Source organism: Gracilinanus agilis, chromosome 1 (genome assembly GCF_016433145.1).
Source record: "Gracilinanus agilis isolate LMUSP501 chromosome 1, AgileGrace, whole genome shotgun sequence".
Classification (NCBI taxonomy): Eukaryota; Metazoa; Chordata; class Mammalia; order Didelphimorphia; family Didelphidae; genus Gracilinanus; species Gracilinanus agilis.
The window spans coordinates 612,202,557-612,228,315 of record NC_058130.1 but is presented as its reverse complement, the minus strand read 5'-3'; the positions used below and the strand labels follow the sequence as shown (position 1 = coordinate 612,228,315).

Genomic DNA, 25,759 nt, shown 5'->3' with positions numbered 1-25,759 from the left:
CTCCATCCTTATAGCCCAGTGCTCTTTCCCATATTCTATTATTAACAGAATATTATTCGTATTAACTTATTTTAATTAATATTTGTTAAGTATTACGAATAATAATTAATATTATAAATTGGCACCACTTTCTTGCCTCTGGCCATGATATTTTCACTTTGAATTGGTTAAAAGATTAGAAACCGAGGGCTTATAGACTGATGGATAGTGGCCACCTATTACTCCCTCCATTTCGGTCTGGGGAGGAAAAGGTACAGCATAAAGTAAAGACTGAAATATTGCAAGCTTCTCCAGCGCCCGGACGTCTAAGGCATCCCCGCACATTCCTTAGGTACAAGCTTAATAAAAGGTGATTGAAAAGCAGACAATCCATAAGGATTGGTTAAGCTTAGATGCTAAAATTCGTTCCAGCTAGAGGCACTTTCCCCTAACAAGCCCGCCTTCTCCTCATTGGCTCTCCTAGTCACGTGGGTAACGCAGTTCTCCACGGCCCCTTCCGACGTCCCAGACGCCTTTGCGCGCTTGCAAGCCGCTCACTCCACTGAACGCGGTTATGGAGACTACGCCAGGCGTTGAGCCTCCCCCGTTGGAGGAGCGGCAGCATCTACAGCAGGAACTGAGTGACTTCGTGGAGACCTGCTACAAGACACTAGAGGAGGTGACATCTTCTATAGGCTGGAGTCTCGACGAGCTGGATCTCGGGGAAGGAGACCGCGAGGAGCTGGAGGAGGTGAAAATGCCGGTCCGCGAGTGGGGCGGGGCGGAGCAAGGCGGGGCCTGCTGGGTTCCTCCATCGGCCTCCCTGGGGGAAGGGATTGGGGACTAATTGTTTCGCTCTCTGGTCTGCTCTACCTGTGGTAAGAATCTGAAAGGTAGAGAGGAGAGAGCATAGAGGAATTTGTCTATATAGTCCTAGTGCCTAACTCATAGGCAGCTTTACTAAATGCCTGCTGAATGAAATGAATAAGTCTCCCTCCCCGCCTTCTCTCAATGGTGGGTGCCTTCCTCCTTTTGCTAGATCTGCATGGGAGGTGGGGCGAAGAACGTAACGTGACCGAGAGGGCCAATGGGAATGCGGAAGTAGGGAGAGTGGGCGAGGTTGGTCTTGCCGGTGGAGACTGAAAACTTGGGCCTTCAGGCCAGAATCTAGTTTTCCTTGATCAGAGAATTAATATTATTTACGCATCTTCCTATTCTTTCTTGGGATGTATGTAATAATAGCTAGCATTTGTATAGTACCTTGAAGTTTGCAAAGCGCTTCACTTATTACTATTTTATTTATCATCATTTTATTGTTATTTATTTATTAAGTCTTATTCTCTTAGCAATCCTGTTAGACAAGAGCTGTTGTTATCCATTTTATATATGAGAAAACTGAGGCTGAGAGAGGTTAAGAGTCGTACAGCTAGTAAGTGTATGAGGCAGCATTCGAGTTCAGGGATCTGCTTCTTTCTGACTCCAGCTTTTTGATTCACTGGATCTCCTAACTGTCACTGGGTCGATCCGTTTTTGCCGTTTTGCAGGAGTTGTAGGGTTAATAAAAAATATGAGTTTTAGGGATAAGGAGGAAATGAGGAACGAAAAGGAATGTCTTCTCTTTTGCCATCCCTGTCATATTTCCCAAGATACAGTTACCGTATAGGAAAAATTCGTAAAGAGCACTGGTTGGGTAGCTCCTTGAGCTATGTCACCAGCAAAATGTCTGACTTCAAGCAAATCTTTTAACTTTACTATGTGGACTGATTTTGGAATTTGGAAGAGATCTGCATTTGAATACAGACTGACCCTAATTTGACCCGAATTCTCTATTCAATTACCGAAGTGAATTTCCTAAAGTACTGGTACCCCAAGTCAATCCCCCTGCTCAGAAAACCCCTGTGACCTCCCTTTGCCTCCAGGAACAAATACAAAAATGTTGTGTTTGGCATTCAAAGCCCTTTATTACCTAGTCCCCTCCTACCATTCCCTAACAGCTACTCTTGGATCCAGTGACATTGGCTTCCTGGCTCTTCCATAAACAGGATTCTCTGCTCTGGGCATTTTCTCTTTTGGGCACTTCCTCATGAATGGAATGCTCTTTCATTCTGACTGCTGACCTCTCTGGCTTCTTTTAAGTCCTAACTGAAATTTTATCACTTACAGAAAGCATTTCCCAACCTATACTTCTTCCTTAATATTAGTTCCTTCCCTCTGCTTATTATTTCTTATTTATCCTGTATATAGTTTTCTTTTTACAGTTTTCTGTGTTGTCTCCTGGATCAGACTGCAGACTTCTTGAGGGTGGGAACCATCTTTTGCCTTTTTTTTGTTGTTGTTGTTGTTTTTTGTATCCTCAGCATGTAGCCCAATTCCTGGCACATAGGGGTTTATTGAATTGAATCTTGGCAAAGTCATTTAACCCTTTTGAACCTTGTATCCCTAATCTGTGAAATGGAGATAAGACCATTCAAAATATCTAATCACTAATATACTACATGAGAATGACTTTGAAGAAGTTATTTCATTGTGTTAAAATGTTCTATATATTCCAACTTCATGATAATGATTTGCTGGGTTTTCTTTAAATAATCTTCCCAGTATGTTTAAAATTCTTAAACACAACTTCTCATCTTTTTTATTAAGCAAAACCTATAGTTTTATACTTTATATAAAAAATATGGCTAAACATTTTCAGTTGATTGTTGCAGTTTAAGGAAATCATTCTCCTTGTGAATCAGAAAGGAAGTGATTTATTAATGTGAATGTTATTGAATGGTGCCAAAGGAGAACTTTTTTTCCTACGCCATTGTTGTCACTCCTACAGTTCAGTTGTTGCATGTCCTACCAGATGCTCATAAGAGTTGCTGAGTTATTTGAATGATTTCCTTTAGTGATTCATATAAGAAATATAGTCAGAAAGAATAGAATCATAGAATGATAAAATTGTTGAGCTAGAAGGTTAAAAATTATCTAATTTAAACCTTTCACTTTCTAAATTAGGAAACTGAGACTCAATTTAAACTTTTGCCTAAGGTCACACAGTGGTAGTTGCAGAATTAGATTTAGAATCCACATTTAGGGACTCTTTTCACTATATAATAGGGACTTTCGTTTTTCTTCTGATATGTTTGACATCCTGATGTGAAAGTTTCCACATAATTGTGGTGGAAGAAACTGTCAAGTCGTAAAGGCCTATTTATGTCCTGTGATTCTCTTCTTTAATCTGTAGATAAATAAATTTATTGTTCAAGAAGGGTAGCATAGAGTACTAGAGCTCAGAAAACTACCTTCTAAGTAGTCTAAGCTCGTCTACTACTAGCTACATATTTTGGGACAAGTTGCTTAACTTTCATCTCTAAATTCTGTGGTTATAATTATTTTCTTTACAGAATGAAACTGTGGTATGCCCATATGATTCAAATCATCACATGCCAAAGTCATCTTTGGTGAAGCACATGGCATCTTGTAGGCTCAGGAAACTGGATTATACAAAAGAAGAAGAGGTACCATAAATACATATACAGTATTGTATTGTACAGTAGTCTATGTATTATGTTTTTGTGCAGTGTGGAATTCCAAATACTTATAATAAAAAATGAAACCTTATTGTTGAAAAAATATGAATAACTTAGTTTTGAGACTTTATGTAAGAAACTTGGAATTTTTTTTTTAATTTTTTTTAATACCCTTAACTTAATGTGAATTGGTTCCTAGGCAGAAGAGTGGTAAGGGTAGGCAATGGGGGTCAAGTGACTTGCCCAGGGTCACACAGCTGGAAAGTGTCTGAGGTCAGATTTAAACCTAGGATGTCTCGTCTCTAGGCCTGACTCTCAATCCACTGAATTACCCAGCTGCCCCCAGAAACTTAGAATTTTTAAGTTGAACATTTTCCCCCTTATCTAATGATCAATTTACATGTTACCCTTTCAAAAGTAATTTTGCAGTTTACTAGTAATACCTTATTGCCCTTCTTTTTAGGTTGATCATCTTAATGCTTTCCCAATTCTTAGGTTATTATAGAAAGATAATTTAATCACACCAAACTAACATTTACATATTTTAAAAAACCTTAATGTTAAAGTTTCTGATATTCAAGAAAAACATTTTTTAAAGGTTTTTGTTTTTTTTTTTTAGGCTGAAATGTATGATTCTGCCTTTTTTTATGGGAATGCGAAGATACCTGTAGTTCACCTTGGTCAGTATCAAGTATTAGTTAATTTTTAAAACAAATTCTGTAATAATTTTCACATATTCTCCCATAGAAAATACTCTAGTTCTAAATATGCCTAACAAATAGAAAATAAATCTTTTTTCCTTAGGAGAAAATGGAATGAAGTTGAGTGAATGAATGAACAATGTACCTGATTCTTTAATCCATGGTTTGGAGAATAGGTTCCTATTTATATATAGGCAGATGTTTTCCATAGATACCTTATATGGTTTTAGAGACTAGGCCTATCAATCCTGGGGAAAAATAGGACCACAACATAGCCTGAGAATGTGCCTAGAGTAACAAATATTGTTAGCACATGTGCACAATTGTTCCCTGGCATACCCGGCTACTTTTGCTGTATGTGTGAGATGGAACAGTTGCTTAAATGTATTTCTAAGCTTTTGGCCACTAGACAGGCCTGACTGAGTCATCATTTAAATTGGAGGGACTTTAGAGAGAATTTTTGCCTTTGGTAAGTCTGTCTCCAAACATAAATGTAGAAGTAGAAAATGGGGGAGACTTCTAAAATTCAGTTGTGCTAAGTGTAGTATTTAATTTTTCAGAATTCTTATGTGAATTGTGAAGTTGGGTTTTTAACATAAGGAAGCCAGACTACTATTTCATAATTATTATACCTTAGCATTAAGCGATTAAGATTCCTTTCTGTCAAGTCTTTTGACAAATCCTTTATTCCTTTTTTACAGATAAGCATTTACAGTTTCAGATACTTAAACAAGCTAGGGCTTCAAGTGGAAGAGATGGTGATGTTTATAGTCAAAGTAAGTGTCATACATAGTTTAATTAAGTTGTTGACAGATGAAACATTGTCATTAAAATTTCTCATTTTGCTGTGCGGTGGGGGGGGCAATCAAGTGTTTTTTTAATCATGTAAAAAGAATATGAGGTGAGCAGAGTATACGTTTTAAGTTTCTGAAGTGATAATCCTCTTGGTTGCTGCTTCATTTTGTAACTAGACTGACCATCTTGGTATAGCAGAGCCTCACTCCATAACACTATCGTAGGGAGCTCATTGACCTCCTTATTTATATAATACAAATTTCATAAGCACTATTTTGAGTAGAACACTTTTTGAGGCTCTGGAGAAAATAAAGAATTGTTTTTGTTTTTTTTAAAGGAATCGCTTTCTATGTAAGATTGCTTTCTAAGTAGATTCTTTTTAGCTTGTAATGAAATAACTTTTGGATGAGGTTCAAGATAAATTTACATTGTACTAAATTTCATTTTTGTGAATAGTAGAGGCATTCCTCTAAGAGGATAGGAAAAGCTCATCATTCATAACTGGTCCCAACTAATTTCCACTAACTTCTTATTTCTTGGTTGGTTCTCCTAGAATCCCAGAGTTCATTTGGTTACTGCCATCAGTACTATACTTTGTGTCTGGGGATGTATTAAATCAAGGCAGGTAGAGGCCCATTTCAAATATCTTCTTAAAGTCTTCCCTGATTTTCTTTTCTTCCTCTTTATATGCCTCTTATGCTGCTATCATATTTCATTCCACATTATACTATTGGTAGTTGTAAATGTATCATGTTCCCTATATTATAAGCTCCAGAGGTCAGGGGCAATGCATTAGTTTTTGTTTTTTTTTCTAGTGCTTTCACATAATAGGCAATAAATGACTGAAGTATATACAGAAAACTCATTTTTTAGTTAAGCCATGGTCAGATTGAAACTTTTCAAAAGGGTCTTTTCCTTGGCAATTAAAGGAAAAGAAAAAAAATGTAAGCATAGAAATGAATTGGGCTTATAGAGGATATAAACTTTAACCATTGTCTTTCTTTGTGATGAGTTGGATGATGGTTAGCCTCTGTGGTACCCCAGTCTTTGCTTCCTGTCTCTTAACTCAGATCTGTTTCTTCTGCATGCTATACAAAGATATGAAGCTCTCTAACCTGACTTAAATTGAAGTTGAATTTGCTTCTGAATTGGGATTCATAGTTCTAACCAGAACTTGTTTTCTACTCTTATCTCCCAGTGTGGGGGCTCCAAGCCTTTTCTAGGCCTTTGATGCCAAATTACACTGAGTTTTGTCTTTACAGTTGCCCTAACTTTATAAATTCTGCCCTTATCCTTGGCCTCCTGGATGAATAAAGCATTGTCTTTATTTTGTCTAATTTTGAGAGATTTTTTTCTCCCCTCTATGCTTTAGGTCATCTTTCCTTTCCTAGAAGTTTCTGGGCCCCTGGGAATTGAACACATGCTCTGATCCATTTCTGTCTGATGTTCTTGTTTTGTCTGAATTAGTCTCTGATACTACCCCCCCTTGGTGTTCCTTGGCTTCTTAACCTGTGATTTTAGACTGATCTTTTTTTCCTTAAGGTTTGTCTCTCCCATATCAAGTCATTCTGATAGCATACACTTTGTTTCTTCTTATTTCCACACTCATAACTCTTTTTTTGGGGCCATTAATTAAGTTCCTCTTTCTTGCCTGTGTATAGAATGATTCATTAATTTGATGGCTCTCAGAAATTGGCCTTCCAGAATTCTCTTATTATGGGTATTCAATACCAACATTCTTAAATGTACAGTAAATTTTAGGAATAATTTCCATAATTTTCACTAAGGGGGAAGAGCTTGCCTCAGAAGCAGATACAGGAATTAACTAATTAATTAGTTTAAAAGACACTAAAGAGATTTTTGGTAGAGGTATAGTGACATTTCTTACCATTGGCAATAGCTGAGACAGTAAAGTATGGAAGATGCTTGGAGGCAGGAGTCCAGATTAAGACATTAAAATTAGCTTCAATTGATGTCTGAAAAGTTTATTCCTTTCATTTTCAGCATTTTAATTAATTGCCCAAAAGGTAAAGAGATGGAAATTGACTTTAACTTTGAGCTAGTTAACTGAAGTTAATTCCCATGTCTGATTTTATTACAAAATTCCAGTGCATTTGTTTTGAAAGGTTGTGTACAATTGCCTTTTGAGATTTGTGAGTACCTTTTAAAAGTATTTTTTATACATTTCCTCAAAGGATCATCATGGAGAGAGGAACCTTAACAGATAATGTGTTTTGACTGTCTTATGTTATAAATGAGGAAAATGAGGGCCAGAGAGGTTAAGGCATTTTCTTAAAGTCACATATGCAATAAACAGTATAGCCAGGATTTGAATCCCAAGTCCCAGGACTTCAACTTCAGTAGTACTAGGAGAGGCACCATGGATGGAGAGGCATTTGAGTCAGAAGACTCTGATACTAAAGTATTTATGTAACCAAGCTCACTTCATTTAATGTCTCTGAGCTTCAGTTTTATCTTCTGGAAAATAGGGATGATGATAGCCTTTGTACCTTTCTCACAAGGTTTTTCAGGGTTCACATAAAGTGACATTCTAAAGCACTTTGTCAACTGTAAGCATGTAAGAATTTTGGTACCTTGCTTCCTTCATAAAAGAAAATCAGTAAAAACTTAGATCTATGACTTTTTTGTGCAAAGAAAAAATAATTTCACGTAGGAAGACCTGTTTTAACTTGATAGAAATCCCTCTAATAAAGAATGTAAAATAAGGAATAATAGGAAGTACTTCAAGCTATTAATGCATTGTAGTTTCAGAGAAGTAAGTAGGAGAGATGGTATTACATTTGTTTCACAGAAAGAGAAATTAAGGCACCAAGTTGTTTAAATCATTTGTTTAAGGTCACATCTTTCATTAATGGAAACCTAGCTTTTCTGGCTCCTAGCCCATATGCCAGGTCTAGCCTTTGTGCTTCTCAGATGAAGCAAGGTGTATTTGAGAAATTAATGAAGTATGATTCTTCACCTCTAGGTGTTGCTCTAACCTAATAATAATTCTATCATACTTCACATTCACAGAATTCTAACTGCTAACTATCTACATATATTTATAGACATACAACAAGCACATTATTGCTATTCATGCTTCATATTGTTTATCATTCATCTAATAAATGAAACTTTAAACAAAGGATTCTGCATAAAAGACTATGTAAGTGACAGAAGATAGCATTAAGACATTTTAATCCTCTATACCTTAGTTTCTTTACCTACAAAGTAAGACGATTAGAAAAGATGCTTCTTGAACTCCCTCTGGTTCTACAATTCTACATTCCTAGCTTTGAAATTCTTAATATTCTTATATTGTGCACACATAATAATAATCATACCCTTGCCTTATGTTTGTATGTAGTCCTGTGGCATTTCTTAGTGCTTTTATTTAAATTTTCATTTGGTTCTCACAACAACCCTCTGAATTAAATAGAGAAAATAGTATTATCTCCATTTTATAGGTGACAACAAAACTGAAATCAAGAATTAAAGGTTGAGTTTAGTCCAATGTGTAATATAGTGGAAAGAATGTTGATTTAGTCAGTGGGTTTGGGTTTAAGGTTTGATGCTATCACTTGCTATCTCTGTGGCTCTGGATCTGTCACTTCCCCCAATGGAAAGTGCCAGTTAGTGCCAAATCTTTGGTCCTATGATCCTTATTCTATTTCTAATGTATCATACTGTGTTTCAATTATTAAACTTTTTAGGATAGTTAATTGTACCATAACATTTTGGAAAAGAAGCACAAGAATTAATTGCCAACTATAGTTAGTAAAAGAAAGTGGAAGGGAGGCAGAGGCCACCTTAATAGAATATTCAGGTATAATACCTATATACTGTGATGTTTTAAGCAAACATTATTTATCTGTGTTATTTGTTTCTGTAGTGGTATTTTATGTTGTTTTCTTTTTCAGAAATGTGTTGATGTATTTAAATGTAATACATTCTTATTAATTAAATGCAGTTTTTAGTTAATGATTTTTCCCCCTTCTTCTCTTTCAGTAATTGGGGTGAGTATAAGGAGGAATTAGAAACATCATTGTACTCCCTATTAAAAGATTTGCAGTATCCTTTTTGCAGATATCCTTTCAAAAATATCAAAATATTTCCAAACTTTATTTTGATGGGCTGCAGAATATTGTATATTTAACTTGGATTCTTTTTGGTTTAATTCAGAGAAAAAGAAAAATTAGCACTCCTTCCCCTATATCCCTTCAGTAACTTGATACAGAAGAAATTAAAGGGAAACCTTTCCTCCCTAGCAAATTAAGGAGTAAACTGTGTTTCTGTTTTAAAGAATAGAGAACATAGTGGTTATAGGGTCAATAGTTATATTTTCCTAACATTTGTGTTACTTTCCCTAAATTTTCATAGCTCTTTCCCAAAGTAATTAGGCATTAGACAGAACTGACTCATTTTAAAATTATTTATGTGATAAAAATGAGAACTTTAATAGTGATTACACAAGAACATTCTTTCTTTTGCCTATTAAGAGTACCCTATAGTTTATTGACTTAAAATAGAGAAAGCTTACAAAATCAAACCCATGATTTGACTAGGGTATTGATACAGGGGCCAAATAAGGAATTGTTTTCCAAATAACTTTTGTTTTAGTTTGCTTACAGACTGATAATCATCTGCCATTCTAGGTTGTTTAATTCTTTAGATTTTTTTTTAAGAGTTCTTTTCACCTCTATTTTTTGTCCGGGGTTTCAGTGAGATTGCTTTTTACCTCAAAAAATATCTGGGAAGAACCAGTGACTAGGCATTGTATTATGAATTAGGATATTAGGACAAAATTGATTCCAATTATTACCTTGGATTAATAATCCAGTGATAATTAAAATAATTTAACACCAGGTATATGTTGTATTATAACCAGTGCAATTTGGAAAGCCTATTATTTGCATTAGTAAACAATGAAGTCTGGAAAGAATATAACTGTATTACTTTATCTAAATCATATGATTATTTTGAGAGCCTTGAATCCCCAAATACTTCTGATCACTTATAAATTTGTCATTAAAAGGTATTGTACATATAAATTTTTTCATCAATTAGTTGGTTTGGAAAATTGCAAGCATTGCTAGATGTTGCTGTTAACTGGTTTCAAATTAATTTGGTATTTACTTTTTTGGGTATGCTACATGGTGACTTAATATAAGAAGAATTTGACATAAATGTTAGCCTAGAAAATCATGGAATCCCTGAATATAAGACAAATAATTATACCTAGTAAATGATGTATTTTGTGTAGTTCCATGCTGATCTACATATCTCAGATTTTGAATGAATGAAGAGCTCTTGTGAGGGGGAATCTGCCTTCTAAAGATTTCACTTTTAGATAGTTCTAATCATTAGGAAATATTTATATCAGGCTTAAATATACCTCTCTGCAATGTCTACCCATGGCACTTGGTTCTGCCCCCTGGGGAAGAGCAAAGGGTGTGACGTCTTCTTATGTGACAGTTCTTTGAAATACCTGAATACAGTTGTCACATTCTTTCTTTCTTTCTTTTTTTTTTTTTTAAACCTTGTACTTCGGTGTATTGTCTCATAGGTGGAAGATTGGTAAGGGTGGGCAATGGGAGTCAAGTGACTTGCCCAGGGTCACACAGCTGGGAAGTGGCTGAGGCCGCGTTTGAACCTAGGACCTCCTGTCTCTAGGCCTGACTCTCACTCCACTGAGCTACCCAGCTGCCCCTGTCACATTCTTTCTAAGGAATCTTTTCTTCTGATCAGACACCCCCAGTTTATTTGCTTCATCTCCCAATGGCATGTTCTATGCTTCTCTCACTGTCCTGGTTACTTTTTAGGACATGCTTCAGCTTTTTTCTCTTCCCTAAAGTTTGGCACCCAGAACTGAACACAAGAGCAGAATGTAACAGAATGATCATCTTCTGTTGTTCTGAACATAGGTCTCATCTCAACAATGCAGCCTAAAACATTCAGTTTTTTAGTTGCCATGTCACACTGTTGACTCATTGAATTTACAGTTTACTAAAACCCTTAAATTTTTTTTCCACAGGAAATGTTGTCTAGCCATGTCCTCCCATCTTTTATTTGTAAAGTTAATTTTTTAAAATTCTAGTGTAAAACTTAATGTTCAGAAACAAAATATCTGAGCCAGCAATTAAATCAGTGGCCTTGTGTCTGTATATAAGTGTATGAAGAATAGGTAGCAATCAAAATAAATTAGAAATCCTAACATAAGGAGGAACATTTGGCCTCATCCATATTCACTGAGACTTATGACTAGAATATGACCCTGGAAGGGTATTTTATATTCATAGGGACTGGGACAGGCAAATGGAGTTAGGGGATGTTTTAGTAGGTGAGATAAGGAGAAGGGAGGAGTAGCATTGTTTAACTTAAAAAATAGCTAGCATTTATAAGCGTTATAATAATAGTACTCATATGAAGAGATTCTTCTGAGAAAATCCAAGAACCAGAGAAGGGAAACATGGTGATGAACATGTGGGTGAAGATCAAAAAGAAGCAGGAATAATACTGTAATGAAATTATACAATAATACAGCACTTTGCCTCATGAACAGATAAAGGAAGAAGATTAAAAACTCGAGGCCTAGTGACATGTGATATTATAGTAGTAGGGGACTTTAAATATACCTACATCTGCTAGAGCTCTGTTTCTTCCCAAAGAAGAGTATCTAATAATTTTTTGACTTGCTTTAATGGTAATTTCATTCTTAAAAAGGTGAAGGATCCAACAAGGGAAACCACTATTATGGATCTGATTGTCTCCAACAAGGAGGAACTAGTTGCAGAGGGGGAAATAGTAAGAACCTTAGGTAAAGTGACTGTTCCAAGGTAGTTTGTGATAAAGGAGAGGATCTTATGTGAATCTTGGATTTTAGAAGAGAAACTTTCAAAGGGATAAGTAGGGAAAGGATAAGTAAGATATTATTACCCAGAATTCTGTAGGGAAAGAAAGATTGGAAAAACCTCAAGAACAACATTTCTGCAGGTAAAAAGAAAAAATTACTATTGGGGGAAATTATTTAAAAAGACTGGTATAGACAAACAAGGAAATCATCAACCAACTTAGATTAAAAAAACACGTACAGAAGGTTGGAACTAAGTTAAGAGCAGGTAACAATGAATACTAAGACATGCTATAGTCTTATGAGAATAATGTCAGGAGTGCTATAGTTCAGAAAGAGCTGAGGCTGGCCAGTAAAGCCAAGGACAAAAAATATTGTTATTGCTTCATTTAATGACTACTTTTAGTCCTGCACTCTAATCACTTCCAAATGAATTGAATTGCCTTAATGTTGTTTAGTCATTTATCTTCATTTCCCCCCAAAAGTTAGCATTAGATTTTCACAAATGCTTTGCTAAAATTAAAGTCTATGTTAATAGCATTTTCCTGATTTACTAGTCTAGTTACTTTGTAAAGAAAGGAAATAAAATTAGTCTGATTGGACTGATTTTTAAAAAAATCTCATACTAGTCATTGCTATTTCTTTAAGAGCTCACATGCTATCCCATGGTAATGTATTCTAGAATCTAGAAAGTAGGGACATTTTCATTTCTTCCATTCTGCTACATGGCTTATTCTCCAAGATGGGCTATAATGTGTCTCCTGTATGCTGGGCATAAGGCTAAGTGCTGAGGATAGGGAAAAAACCAACAAAACAGCCCTTACCTTTGAGGAACATACATTCCATCAGAGGAAACAGCACATACATAAGTATATACAAAACGAAGACAGAATAAATGCAACATAATCAGGGAGAAAGAGTGCTAGCATTTGGAGGTGTCAGGAAAGGGTTTGTATAAAAGGTAGTGCTTGACCTGAGTGTTGAAGAAAGTTTGGGGGTTTCTGCGAGGCACAGGTGAAGAAGGCCTTCATTTTAGGTGTAGGCTGGACCCTAAAGTATAAGTAGTAGAGCAGTAATTTATAATGAGGTCGCTAAGAAGTCAGACTTGTGCCAAAGGAGAATCCCTTTGATAGCTGTGGAGGGTAGATTGAGAAAGGAGAGATTTGAGGCAAGATCAGTTAGAAGGCTATTGCAGTAGTCCAAGAGAAAAGAGATGAAGGCTTGAACTAAAGTGGTAGAAAAGAGTGGATGGATTTGAGAGACTGGGAAGGCAGAAAGAACAAGATTTGACAACCAATTGGATATGTAGGATAAATGAGAATGAGACCTTTAAAATGATGATGGAATTAGGAGCCTTCAAGACTGGAAGAATGATGATGGCTCTCAATAGATGTAGAGAAGTTTGGAAGAGAGGTAAGTTTTGGGGGAAAGTTCTGTTTTAGATATATGTGAATTTTGAGATGTGTGGAACATACAATTTGAAATATCCAATAGGCAGTCAGTGATGTAGTACTAGAGATCAGAGGAGGTACTGTGGCTGTATATATGTCTGAGTCTTCTATATAGTGATAGTTCCTGTGGCAGTCAACTGTATGAGGGTGTAGAGAGAGGAGTGCCTAGAACAGAGCTTCAGGGCCCACTCCCCAAAACAGATTGTAATATGGATAATGAGTCAGCAGAATGGTTCACCAGTCACATCTGCCAGTTCTTTTAGTGCTCTAGGAGGTACTTTGACCAGAAGTAGAGACTCAAACTCATTGAGGGTAACTCTTCACTTATCTTAGGTTTCTAATCCTGGATCCCATTTTTGTTCCTATTCCAAAGAAAATGAAGTCAGAAATTAAATAGGATTTTATTAGTTCAGTCCTCTTTTCATTGACCTTTATTCTACCCCTCACCCCAACCTGAACAGATGTAACCCCTTTTCAACACTAATATTCCTAACATAAGTAGAAAAAGAACCACCTTTTTTTTATCTTTAGTATTGTCAGGAATATCTCATTCTTGACTTTAGCTGTCTTGACGGAATTCTTATGAGACTGTACTCTAGCATATTCTCTGTTATTTGCCTTTGCTTTCATCTTCTGATTATGATTTAAAAATCTGAGGTGGTTAATGAGTTCCCTGTGCATCTCTAGCAATTTTTTCATGCAGTTTTTTCTCTCTCTCTTTTGAATAAATTACCTCTGTAGAACTGAAGAGACTGTTATAGATGCATGGGGAACTCATTAGCCAACTCAGAATATACCAGTTCTTTCCCAATTCACAAAGCCCTCTAGATTTTGCTATATTTGATACATGTGATAGGTATGTTTTATTTTGAAAAGCAGATCCTTTCCATTATTGAAACTGCACAGTAATAATATCAGAAGTGTCACCCTGAGGGAGTTTTCCTAAGTCTGGTAAGCCTATTGCTGTAATTCATGTCTTTGGCACTGCAGGGATCTGTCTTCATTACTATTGTGAATAAGCAAACCCTTCAATATGGATAGCATATTTAAGACATTCAAACCCTTCTCTATGGACATAGCATATTTAAGTCATTTGACAACATAAATAGATGTTTTTAAGTGTTCAAGAGTTGCTCAGTGAGGAACGTTTGTTATTTGTCCTGGTGTCTTGACTTTATTAATCTGTTTCATTTTTGTGATATTTATGTGCTGAAATCAGTCAAAAGTTTTATTTCACCTTGTTTCATGTAGGGTTTTTTTGTCACTGTATTTTCTACTTTAGGGATTTATTCTTCAGTACCTATTGAAGTGCCTCAGAATCACAAGCGTTTCATCTGTGACCTGACCCAAGCAGATCGTCATGCCATCTTTGATTATGTCCTTGAAGAGACAAAGAAACAACGGTCCAGGTCTCAAATCACTGAAAATGACAGTGACCTTTTTGTAGACTTGGCTGCTAAAGTCAATCAAGGTTTGAGATAAATACTATAGTTTTAAATATTTGTTACATGTATTAAGATTAGTTATTTTAAAACTTCTTTAAAATGAGCTAAATTAGTACAACTTTCTAATCTGAAATTCTATGTGCCCTTTAGCATGGTACTTAAAAATAAAATGAGCTTGACAAATGAAAACCCTTCCTTCACTCTACTCCCACACCTATTTAGTGCAAGAGCTCTGCTTCTAATTTCATTGTTACTTGGCCCATTTATATAAGGCAGAATCTTTTTCCTTCTAAAGTGGACACTACAGTTGCAATGTCATATAATAGTATACTATGAATGCTGATTATTTTTAAAAAAGCATGTTGAGGATATAATCATTGTGTTTCATTCTTAGATGATAGTCAAAAGGGTCCAAAATCTCATCTTGAAATCCTGGCAGAAATGAGAGATTATAAAAGACGACGTCAGTCCTATAGAGCAAAGAATGTTCATATAACCAAAAAGTCCTATACTGAGGTAAGTGTTGACCAGAAAATGATTTGTATGCCTTGAGACTCTACTTTTTAAACTCACTGTAGAACTCATAGATGCTCCAGGGATATTTTGGAAGGTGAAAAAGTGTAGCATCTTTTGCCTCTACCCTTTAGCTGGGAACAGGTTTTCAGAATGCATAAAACTGCACAGAAAGATTTTTCAGCCATAAATAATTCTCCTTAATAGATGATCATGAGTACTTTTCTGAATTTAAATGATGAATGTATTAAGAACACTTAATATTTTACTACTTGGAGGAAAATTAGGGTTAATTTCATACCAAGTTTTGAGAATCACTTTCTGATGGCAGCAGAAAGTCTTTGGTTTATATAAGGTAAAACTTTAGCCTCTTAATTCCCTAAGCTAATGAACTTATTTTTATTACTTAGAATAATTCTGGTTATCTCCTACCTGGACCACGAATATTTCTTGATTGTTTTTCTGTTTCTACTGACTCAATTCTAAATTTGGCATTCAAGATTCCTAATGTGTTCTACTTTGCCTCTCCAGGATGCTCTTTCTACTTCATTCTGCCTGGTGACCTTACTGTTTCATAAGCTTGCAAAGTCTACTTGTGTATTTTTGCTTTTGTCATCTAAAGCATTCTTTGTCTATTCAGTCCATCCTTAATGGACTATCTGACAAGTCCCACCCACTCCATGAAGTCTTACTATCTTACTGATTTTCCTCATTGGAGAACAGCAACTCCTCTGTCATGACTGCCCTCAAGGTCTGGCTTCTATGCCTCAGAACCTTGCTTTGTCTTCATTCATCTCCTCCTTCCCTTTATTCCTATGAGATGAGAAGGATCTCTTTGCCAAAGCTCAGCCCTCCATGTTGATTTTCACTTCTGTTCTGTGTTATAATTTGTTATTCTTCTTTGCCTTCTTCTTCACTATTAAAAAAAAAAAAGCACGTAGGTCTTCAAGATCATAAAAAGAAAGCAAAACAAAAAACCACAACCCTTGCACTCCTTTAATTGGCCATCCAATATTTTTTTTCCCTATCCTATCCTATCCTATCCTATCCTATCCTATCCTATCCTATCCTATCCTATCCTATCTTGACCTATCCTATCCTGACCTGTCCTATCCTGACCTATCCTATCCCGCGCTATCCTCTCCCGTCCCGTCCCATCCCGTCCTGTCCCGTCCCATCCCATCCTGTCCCATCCCATCCCATCCCATCCCAACCCATCCCATCCCATCCCATCCCATCCACTTTATTAAGTGCCTACCTTGTAGCAGATGTGCCATGTACTGTGCTAAGTGCTGGGATACAAATCTTTTTTAAGTCAGTCCCTGCCCTGGAGGAGTTTATAATCTAAAGGGGAAGACATCACACGAAAGTAGAAAGGAAAACAGATGGGGTGGTTGGAGGGGATGGGGAGGCATGTCTTGGTCTGGGAAATTGAAAATGGGCAGAGCAGCAGATGCAAAGTGAAATGAGCTGAGAGTCCAGTTTCTTCCCTTCATAAGGAAGATGTTGGGAGGTCCAGCCCTCCAGACAAAGGAAGAGGAACTGAGGAAGGAGGTGGTATCAATAAAGGGATAAATTTAGAAATGATTTGCTTATCCTGGGAGGGGCATCTGCTTGATATTTTTGTATCCCCAGTACCTTGTACCCAGAGCATTAATAAATAAATGTTTTTAATTGTATTGTAGTTACAGTCCATACCACATAATCTTAACCATTTATTTTATATCCTTTTTTTAGCTAATGTATTTTATTTCACTGAGGTCATGGAGCACTTAAAAAATTTCCATGTGTATTTCCTATTATGTTTACTGGGCACATAAAATATTAAAACATTTGTTGACTTCTTTCTTGGATTCATTTCCATTCACTTAGTCTTATGTGCTACTTCCAATTTTTTTTCCTCTCAAAATTGTTAATTGTTACATTTTACTGTTTAAAGCCTAGGCAGTAGTGGGAAAGAATGAATTCCATATAAATTTTGTCTAGTTGTAAACAGTTTCTTCTTGAAGGGAGTTGAGAAGAGATTGGGGTATGAAAAAATAGATAGATGGTCCCTATTCTCAAAGAATTTCCATTTTACTTAGGAAGTCAGAATAAACACTTGTGAAATGACTGAAGAGTTCCATATTTTGCATATTGCATATAAGCCTCTCAGTTGTCTGTCTTCTCTTGTCCAAATGGAACATCCTTCTATATCCTCTATCTCCCCAGGTCATTAGAGATGTGATCAGTGTGCACATGGCAGAACTCAGCAGCCATTGGCAGGAGGAAGTGGAACAAACAGAGGACAATGTTGAAAATGCTTCTAGCTCAGCAAAATCTTCAGGAAGGTGCGTGGATTGTTTTCTTGGCACTGTCAAAATGTTCTTTTCTGACCATGTCTTGCTCACAAATTTATAATGCCATATGCCAATAATGCCATAATTCTAGAATGTTCAGGAGCATTTAAAACAATTTAATTTACCAAAAAAAACCCAAAAACTCAAACATTTTGCTATTAATTGAGGTAAATTTTTTTCCCCTGGTATACGACTATAACAATACTTGAAGCCTCTGCCATACGATTGCCTTAGAAGTGAAACTGCCTTATAACCTGTTTTCTTTCAGTTCTAAACCTCCAGAGGAGTGGTTCAAAAAAATCCCTGTTTGAGTGTGAATTCACTCTAGAGAAGATTGTGTTACTTTGAGATTCCAGTGTTTAAAGTGTGTTGTACAGATTCCTTTTGCACAAAAAAGGAAGGAGACAAACCTGCTTAAGACTGAGTGGTTAATATTGCTTTCCAGAAAGGAGGAAAGGCGATCAGCTTCAGTAGATTCACGACAGTCTCTGGAAAGCCATAAGGATGCCGATCACTCAAGACATAGAAGAGATAGAAGTCGGAGCCCGCGTAAACGAAAAAGGAGTAAGGAGAAGGAGAGAGAGAGGGACTTAAGAAGAAAGAGAGATAGGTAAGTATAATGCTGTGCCTTATATACACTATAGTCATTGTTCATCCTACCTTACCCATTCCTGGAGTACTTAACTGCTGCCATTTGGCCGGTAGGTGTTGCAGTGGATAGAATCTTAGATTGTTAAGCCTGGAATCAGGAAAGTCTGAGTTCAAATTCACGTTCGCACACTTTCTAGCTGTGTGCCTCTGGACAAGTCACTTAACCTTTTTTGCTTTGGTTTCTTCAGCCATAAAATGGGAGTAGTATTATCTCACAGGGTTGTTTTGAGGATCATGAGATAATATTTATAAAAAAGCACTTGGAACATGGTAGGCCCTTAATGCTTCTTTCTTTCCCTCTGTGTTGTAGTTTGGTTATTTTTAGTTGTATCTGACTCTTTGTTACCCCATTTGGGGATTTCTTGGCAAAGATACTGGAGTGGTTTACCATTTCCTTTTCCAGCTCATTTGACAGACGAAGAAATTGAGACAAATAGGGTTAAGTGACTTGCCCAGAGTCACACAGCTTGGAAGTGTCTGAGGACAGATTTGAACTCAGGCTTTCTTGACTCCAGGGTCAACCTTATATCCCCTGCGCCACCTAGTTGCCCTTTTCTACTCTGTGACATAATACAAACCCAACTGTGGAATTCTTTTGGAAAACTGAGAGAGTAACATGAAGTAAGCAAAGTCAATACCTTGGCCAAGATATGTTCAGTTCAAATAACCACTGGTTCAAAAGCATAGTACTTTAAATGTACATTTGCACTTCTGTTCATGTCACCCTCTTCTGATCCTTGTTGTCTTTTACTAAAATGACTTTAGCATTTGGTTCACAGTTGACCTTTCTGTCTCATCTCCTGTAATCATTCTTAGAAACTTCTGTGTTCATATTAATGACTTTATAGCCCCCTTCCTACATTTTTTCTCAGTTCCATCTACCTCCTTCTCCCCACTTCAGTCACCCACAAGGTTAGAGGGAATTTGTTGAGGGCCCAGAGCCCTTCGTGGCTCAGAATTTATTAGCTAGAATTTTAGACATCAGTGAAGACTGCCTCATTGTCTGTGGACCAGATAAATGCAGGATTTTTATGAATTGCCAGTAGGGAGTGAGGAACAAAGGGTAGAGATAGAGGGAACTTACCTTGAAGGTGCCATCCAGCAAGGACCTGAGGGCCAGGAAAGGATGATGCCATCAATAGTTCACACCCTGTGTATCTCTCTATCTTTAGCTCTAGTTTCGTAGCCTTTTCTTCCTTCTTACTTCATTTTCACTGTATAGTACCACTGCTAACCCAGTTTTTTATTCTTGAGATGAAATTTTTGTTTCTTTTTCACTCCTATACTTTTACCCCTTTTATTTCTCCTATAATCACTAAACAAGGCCTGTTAATTCCACATAATGAATTATCTTCCGCAACATAATTCTGTTATCTATTCCTAATGCTACTATCCTAGTATTCCTTATTATTACCCTTCTGAACCATTGTAATAGCTTCCTGAAAGGTCTTACAAACACTCCTCTACCTTTTTATTTCCATCTCTTTTCGTGCTTCATCTTTACTAATCTTACTTGTGCATGAATCCAGTTTGATCATTTCTCTGCCCTAAACATTTTAAATGGTTCTCTATTGCCCTAGAAATAGAGTTCATACTTCCTTAATTGGCATTCAAGGTTCTTCATAATTGGATGCCACTTCTTTATCTTATACTACTCCCATTTATTCTACACACTAAGTTTTCTGGCTCCTTTGATTGGCTCATACATTCCCACACTTGTTCACACTGTCCTTCATGTCTGGAAGCTGCCCCTCTATATTCCCTACTGAATTCTGACCTTTTTCTTAAAGCCTTTCTCAATTGCCACCTCCTCTAGGAAGTCTTTCTTGTCTTCCCTTCTCAACTGGTTTTAGGGTTATTGTTCAAGAGTTGGAAAAGACCTCAGAAGGTGTCTGGTCCAGTCCTTTTGTTTTTCAGTTAAAGAAATTAAGACCCAGGGAGGATTTCAATTTGCTCAAAATTACCCAGGTAGTTAATCTATAGGATATGAACCCAGGTCTTCCCTATAGAGCCAGTGTTCTTTGCTTTCCAAGATTGCTTGAGATTCAGAGAAACCAAAGCACTTGCTCAGGGTCACCCAGCTAATACTTCTCTGAGGTCCACTCTGCACTCAGATCTTCCTGACTCTGTGTTTGCTAGTGAACCAACTCTGCCCCATATCCTGTCTTGGATTTCCATCATCAAGCTGGTAAGGGAAAAGAACTAAAACACCAAAGTAGTTAATATGACAGCAGCTCTTATAAGGGTTTTCGTGAGTGAGGGCTCTACCACCCACGTGATGTGTTTGTATTAACTGTGGATTTCAAGTATCTTTATTGGCTGCTCTCCATTACCACTGAGGGCCAAGAATGACCTCTAGTCAAAGAGTACCATGTTGGGAGTTTTGTAATCATTCATTAATATTTATAGGCTCAGATTTAGGCCAGTTTAATCTTCCCTTCACAGAATCAAATATTTACTTTGTGACCATTTTTGATTGATAAAATAGAAAACCACATTGGTGTTCTCTGGTTTGCTCTTGATTATCGCTCATTCTTGGATTGATCTTCAGTTTATTTGTTATAGCACCTATTGTGCTTAAGTAATTCTCTGACATTTCAGATTTCTCTTTTACATAGCAAGAATTCTTTAAAGTTAAATGTAGAGGGTCATCTAGGTGGCACAATGGATAGAACACCAGACCTGGAGATGGGAGGACCTGGGTTCAGATGTGGCCTCAGCTACTTCCTTGCTGTGTGACCTTGGTCAAGTCGCTTAACACCATTTGCCTAGCCCTTATTCTTCTGTCTTAAGAGTTGTCACTTAGATAGAAAGTAAGAGTAAAAAGAAAGAAAGAATTAAATATAGAACCATTATTTTGTTTCCTCTAACCCCTGGATAATTTGAGATAGTGTAAACCAACCCTGTAATGCAGAGGTGTCAAACACTTGGCTCCAAAAAGACCCCAAGGATTACCCAAACCAGATTAAAATGTAATTAGGTAATATTTAACAAAACAAATAAACACTGACAATAATTACATTTGAAAACTCGGTCAGTATGGATCCTCATGTATGGTTTAGTGGCCCCCCATTTCAATTCGAGTTTGACCCCATTGCTGTAGTACAAGGTTAAATTCTGCAAGCCATTTCTTGCAGGGTCATTTGAGGAATGAAATAGGCAAAGGGACATTAAATAGCTTCTCTGTTCCCATGATTTCATTAAAATAATTCCTACAAGATTAGACATGCTTAAATTCAAGTGTTTAATAGTGGGGAATGAAGTTGATTATTTGTAGTTCGGGTTTTCAGAGTTTATTTTTGTGCATTATTATAAGAAATAGAGTGGGGGAAAAGACAAAATCTTTTCCTAAAAAAACTCGTCTGTCTTCCCTTTGTGTGTATTGATTTATGTTTTAAATATTGACCATAGTTTAACTTAAAGCACAAAGTTGTTTTCCCTTTGTTAGAAACAATATGACCAATTTTTAAAAATTTTGCTGAAGAAAATTAAATCTGTTATGTGCAAATTTATACAGCTGGCAGAACCTGTTTTTTCCAGATGCCTAAGGTATGTTTGGTTTGCTTAAAAGTTGCTTTTCATTTGTGCCCAGTTCATGAGAAGTCTCACAGGTGTCCTTATCTCATCTGGGCAGCTGAATTATATATTTTTATTTCAAACTCCTTTCCTAGTCAGTGCTACTTCATAATCCTCAGGACTAAGGCCTCCAACATGGGTGCCAAATGTGGTCTTTTTTTTTTTTTTTTTTTAAATCTCTACATTTTGTTTAGAATCAATTTTTAATAATGATTTCAAGGCAGAAGAATGTTAAGGACTGGCAATTGGGTTTAAGTGACTTTCCCAGGGTCACATAGCTAGAAAGTGTCTAAGTCCAGATCTGAACCCAGGACCTCCCATCTCTAGGCCTGGTTCTGTATCCACTAAGCCATGTGACTGCCCCCAGAATGTGTTTTGAAACCTCTTCTCTTCCTACTCCTGAACTCCCTAAAGCCCTTTCAATTTCCATCCCTGATGTAGCTCCTATATATCCATAATTGAATAAACATGCAATTGTATTCACTAGCACTTTGGAACTCATTAATCTGAAAAGAAAGTGAATTTCTCAATTATACCTATTTGCTTTAATCTTTGAACAATTTATCTGCTAACCAGGTCCTCATCTTTTACATTACCTGGACAGATAGCTGAATATATCTTTGAAGTTATCTTGTGTTTTTTTTTTAAGTAACAGTTTGAATTCTAAATGATCTATTTGTGCTGAATTATAAAGTTTTTGAAACTAATATTAAAATGTTTAGTACTTCATCATTTCTTTTTGTTTTAGGGATGAAGAAAGGCATCATGGCCATAAAAGAAGAAAATAGCAAAGCAAGAGTAAGGGAGATAAATGGAAGTATTTATGCATAAGTGTTTATTAGTGATGTTTATATAATATAAACTAATGAAGATAATTCAACTATCTTAGCTACTCAAGGGACCAAGGAATATAATGTACTTATTTTTACATTGTAATTTCATTTTGCTGGGACTATGTGTAATTAAAGTATCTCTGTTATATATTTTTTCCCAATAAACATTCATTAATATCAAACTTTGTTAGTTATTGGAAACCTTAATTAAATACTTTAATTTCTTCATTGTGATAGGATAGCCTGTTTTTCATTTCTGAATTTATTGGGGAATTTTGTTCTTGTTGGTCATTTATAACATAAAACGGTTAACCTGGTCTAAATAAGAAAGCATATGTTAGAGCAAAGTCTTTGAGCCAAGAAATATGAGACTTGGAAAAGTTAAAGTCAACTTTTCTCAAGATCTCATAATTTCCTTGTGCTTTCAACCATTCAGGTGAAAAACTGGCACAAATGTCAAACATCTGGGACATAAATGGCAAAATTTTGGCTTTCCATCTGGGATTTCTGGATTAAAAATTCCAGTGTGCTTCCCAAGTAAAAATGAAGCTTTGAACTCTTTCAAGTAGGTAGACAGTGACAAAATAACTATAGAATTTGGCTCACCAGTTATCTTAGCTTTTTTCCATACCTGAAGTCCATAAGATTTATGAGTAAGAACCTTGAAGCACACCTATTTTGCTTGCTGGATTTATGGACAGCTATAAGTAGCATTAGATTAAATTTTTAGGACTTCTAATAGCAAGAATTTTCCTTTTAAACTTTGTTAAAGGCTGGACATTGTGGTGTATGCCTGTAAGTAATCCTTGCTACCAGGGATATGGAATCTCTCAAGTTAGGGACTCCTGAATTGCAGTGGGCTAAGCTGATATTGGGTGTCTGCAATAAGTTTAACTGGGTCAGAAATGGAGCAGATCAAGGCTCTTGTGCTGGTCAAGGTAGGACTAGGCCTAAGAGTAACCCCTGCACTGTGGGCTGGGAGACATGTAGAGACCCAGCCTTTTTTTTTTCTTTTTAACTATTACTTTCTGTCTTCTTGTCATTGCTAAGTATGGGTGCCAAAGGTAAGGGTTAGGCAATAGAAGTTGTAGGAGTAAAAATGAATAAATACACATAGTGTTTAAAATATATATATATAATTTAATAATAAACAAAAAGAAGAGAAAAAGAAAAGGAAAAGGATTCATTCAGTAAAGTGAGCAAAGCAAAGAGACCCAAAGGCTCACATCTGTAGCATTTTACCAAAGCAAAGCACAAGCTCTCAAAAAACAGCCCCACAGTGTGGATCTCAGCCAAATTTATCTCCCAAGCCCCTGTATGTCAAATGAGGATGTAACTTAAAAGGATGCTGGGAATATAGCTTAGGTGTAGCAAATTTTCCACCTGCATATTTCCCTCTGTGATCTTTTGGGAGACCAATCTCCCCAATGGATCATTTTAAACATAACTAAGGTATATACAATATTTACACAGGGAAAATACAACAACTTGGGGATAAGGAAACAAAAGGGAATCAAGAACAAAACAAATTAGGGGGCAGTCCCCATTGGTACAACAGAGTACGTATAAACAAATGTATTCAACCCCACCAAAGTTCAATTCTGCACATTCAGTTTGCTCAGGAACTCCTGGAGCAGAGTGCGGTCTCTGCAGGCATCTCCATGGCATCTTCCATAAGGAGTTCAGTCTCTGGATTCCAGGAGGCAGTAATTTCTTACCTAAAAAAAATTTTTTTTTTCTCAAAAGGAACTTAAAACTTTACATTCCCCCCTGAGGAGAATTCAGGGATACACATAGGAATCATATAGGGATACATGGTCAAGTCATAAGGCATATGAATCAATTATAAAAAACATTAAAGAATTCAAAGAAATTAAAAAAATTAAAATTAAATTAACCTCTGAGTGAAATGTAGAATATCAAAAACCATGAAAAAATTCTTGGAAAAGAAAAAATTAACGAATCTTATAGCAATTCATATCCCATAAGCCTGCAAAGACAATTATTACTAACCCAATTCAACAGTCTGGACTACATTAAGATGCCACATCATGAAAGAAAAAAAGAAAAAGAAACTAGACCTCGAAGGAATTGGGAAATAGTATTCACTGGTCTGACCCTTTTCCTCACTTTTTGGGATAATGGAGCCAGAACAATTGATGTTATATACTTGATAAATACTGGTATAAGGAAGTCCTGCATTTAACACATGTTAAATAGCCACAACCTTGAGTCTCACACATAATCAAGTTCTCACACTCTGCATAGAATGTCAATTACCCCCATAGGATTGGCTTGGTCTCTACCTTTGTGCTGCTTTCTCATTTTGCAGGTTAACTTCTATGCTCCTTTGTGGTGAGTTTTTTCCTTGCTATAGACATATTCATCAAGCAAAAGTCTCATAATATTTAAATAACTAGTGGCAAGTTGCCATAGTCCAAAGCTTTTTGGGTACGCATTTATATGCTAGGCAAATGGACATCTTAGCTTATTCTATTGCTAAAATCAAAACAGTTAAAAAAATCTTTTCAATACTGGTGACGTGCTTAAAATACAAAAAATGAGAGAAAAAAAATCAAATACTATGACATATATAGGAAGAAAAACAAAAAATATTTAAAAACATATATATTTTATAATCACAGAGGTCAAATATAGAGGCTACTTGCCAAAAAATAAGATTCATTTCCTCTTTAACTTGCCATGATCTGCAGTGTGAGTGCAAATGAGGTAGATAAAACAATGGAGGCACAAAAGCAATAATATATTCTAGGAATTAAAAATAATTCATAAAAGGCACAAAACATTATAAAAGGCACGTCAGGCCAATATAAGTCACTAATACAGATTTTTTTTTTTTTTGTAGATAGTATATGTGTTGTCCTACAAGGGCAATTTATTCAAGTAGAAGGATCAATCACATATAATGGAACAAAATAGTACAGATCTAGCAACAGGGAAGTCTTAGTCAAATACAATCAATAACCAAATACAGTGAGTATAGGCAATTATTCATCATCAACAAGGATGACTACAATGAAGTCCTCCTCCCCAATTTTAATGGCTGTTGGTATAGTCAATAGGACTTGGAATGGTCTATCATAAGCAGGT

General features: G+C 36.2%; 1 protein-coding gene across 1 annotated transcript; it reads left to right on the top strand.

Annotated features, from left to right (window-relative positions):
* The first annotated feature begins 545 nt into the window (after positions 1-545).
* Positions 546-22,830, top strand: SNRNP48 (small nuclear ribonucleoprotein U11/U12 subunit 48). Its single transcript, XM_044658160.1, has 9 exons — positions 546-730; positions 3,369-3,482; positions 4,114-4,174; positions 4,897-4,971; positions 14,574-14,762; positions 15,131-15,252; positions 17,461-17,550; positions 18,038-18,198; positions 22,564-22,830. Exons 1-9 carry the CDS (start codon positions 554-556, stop codon positions 22,601-22,603), a joined length of 1,029 nt encoding a protein of 342 aa, XP_044514095.1. The 5' UTR covers positions 546-553; the 3' UTR covers positions 22,604-22,830.
* Positions 22,831-25,759: the final 2,929 nt, after the last annotated feature.

Bases quoted from the DNA above. Each gene is read 5' to 3' on its own strand.
- SNRNP48 (XM_044658160.1), top strand. From the start codon at position 554: ATGGAGACTACGCCAGGCGTTGAGCCTCCCCCGTTGGAGGAGCGGCAG. The intron at 3,483-4,113 runs GTACCATAAATA...TTTTTTTTTTAG, and splicing joins ATTATACAAAAGAAGAAGAG to GCTGAAATGTATGATTCTGC. The intron at 17,551-18,037 runs GCTTCTAGCTCA...CTTTCCAGAAAG, and splicing joins CAGAGGACAATGTTGAAAAT to GAGGAAAGGCGATCAGCTTC.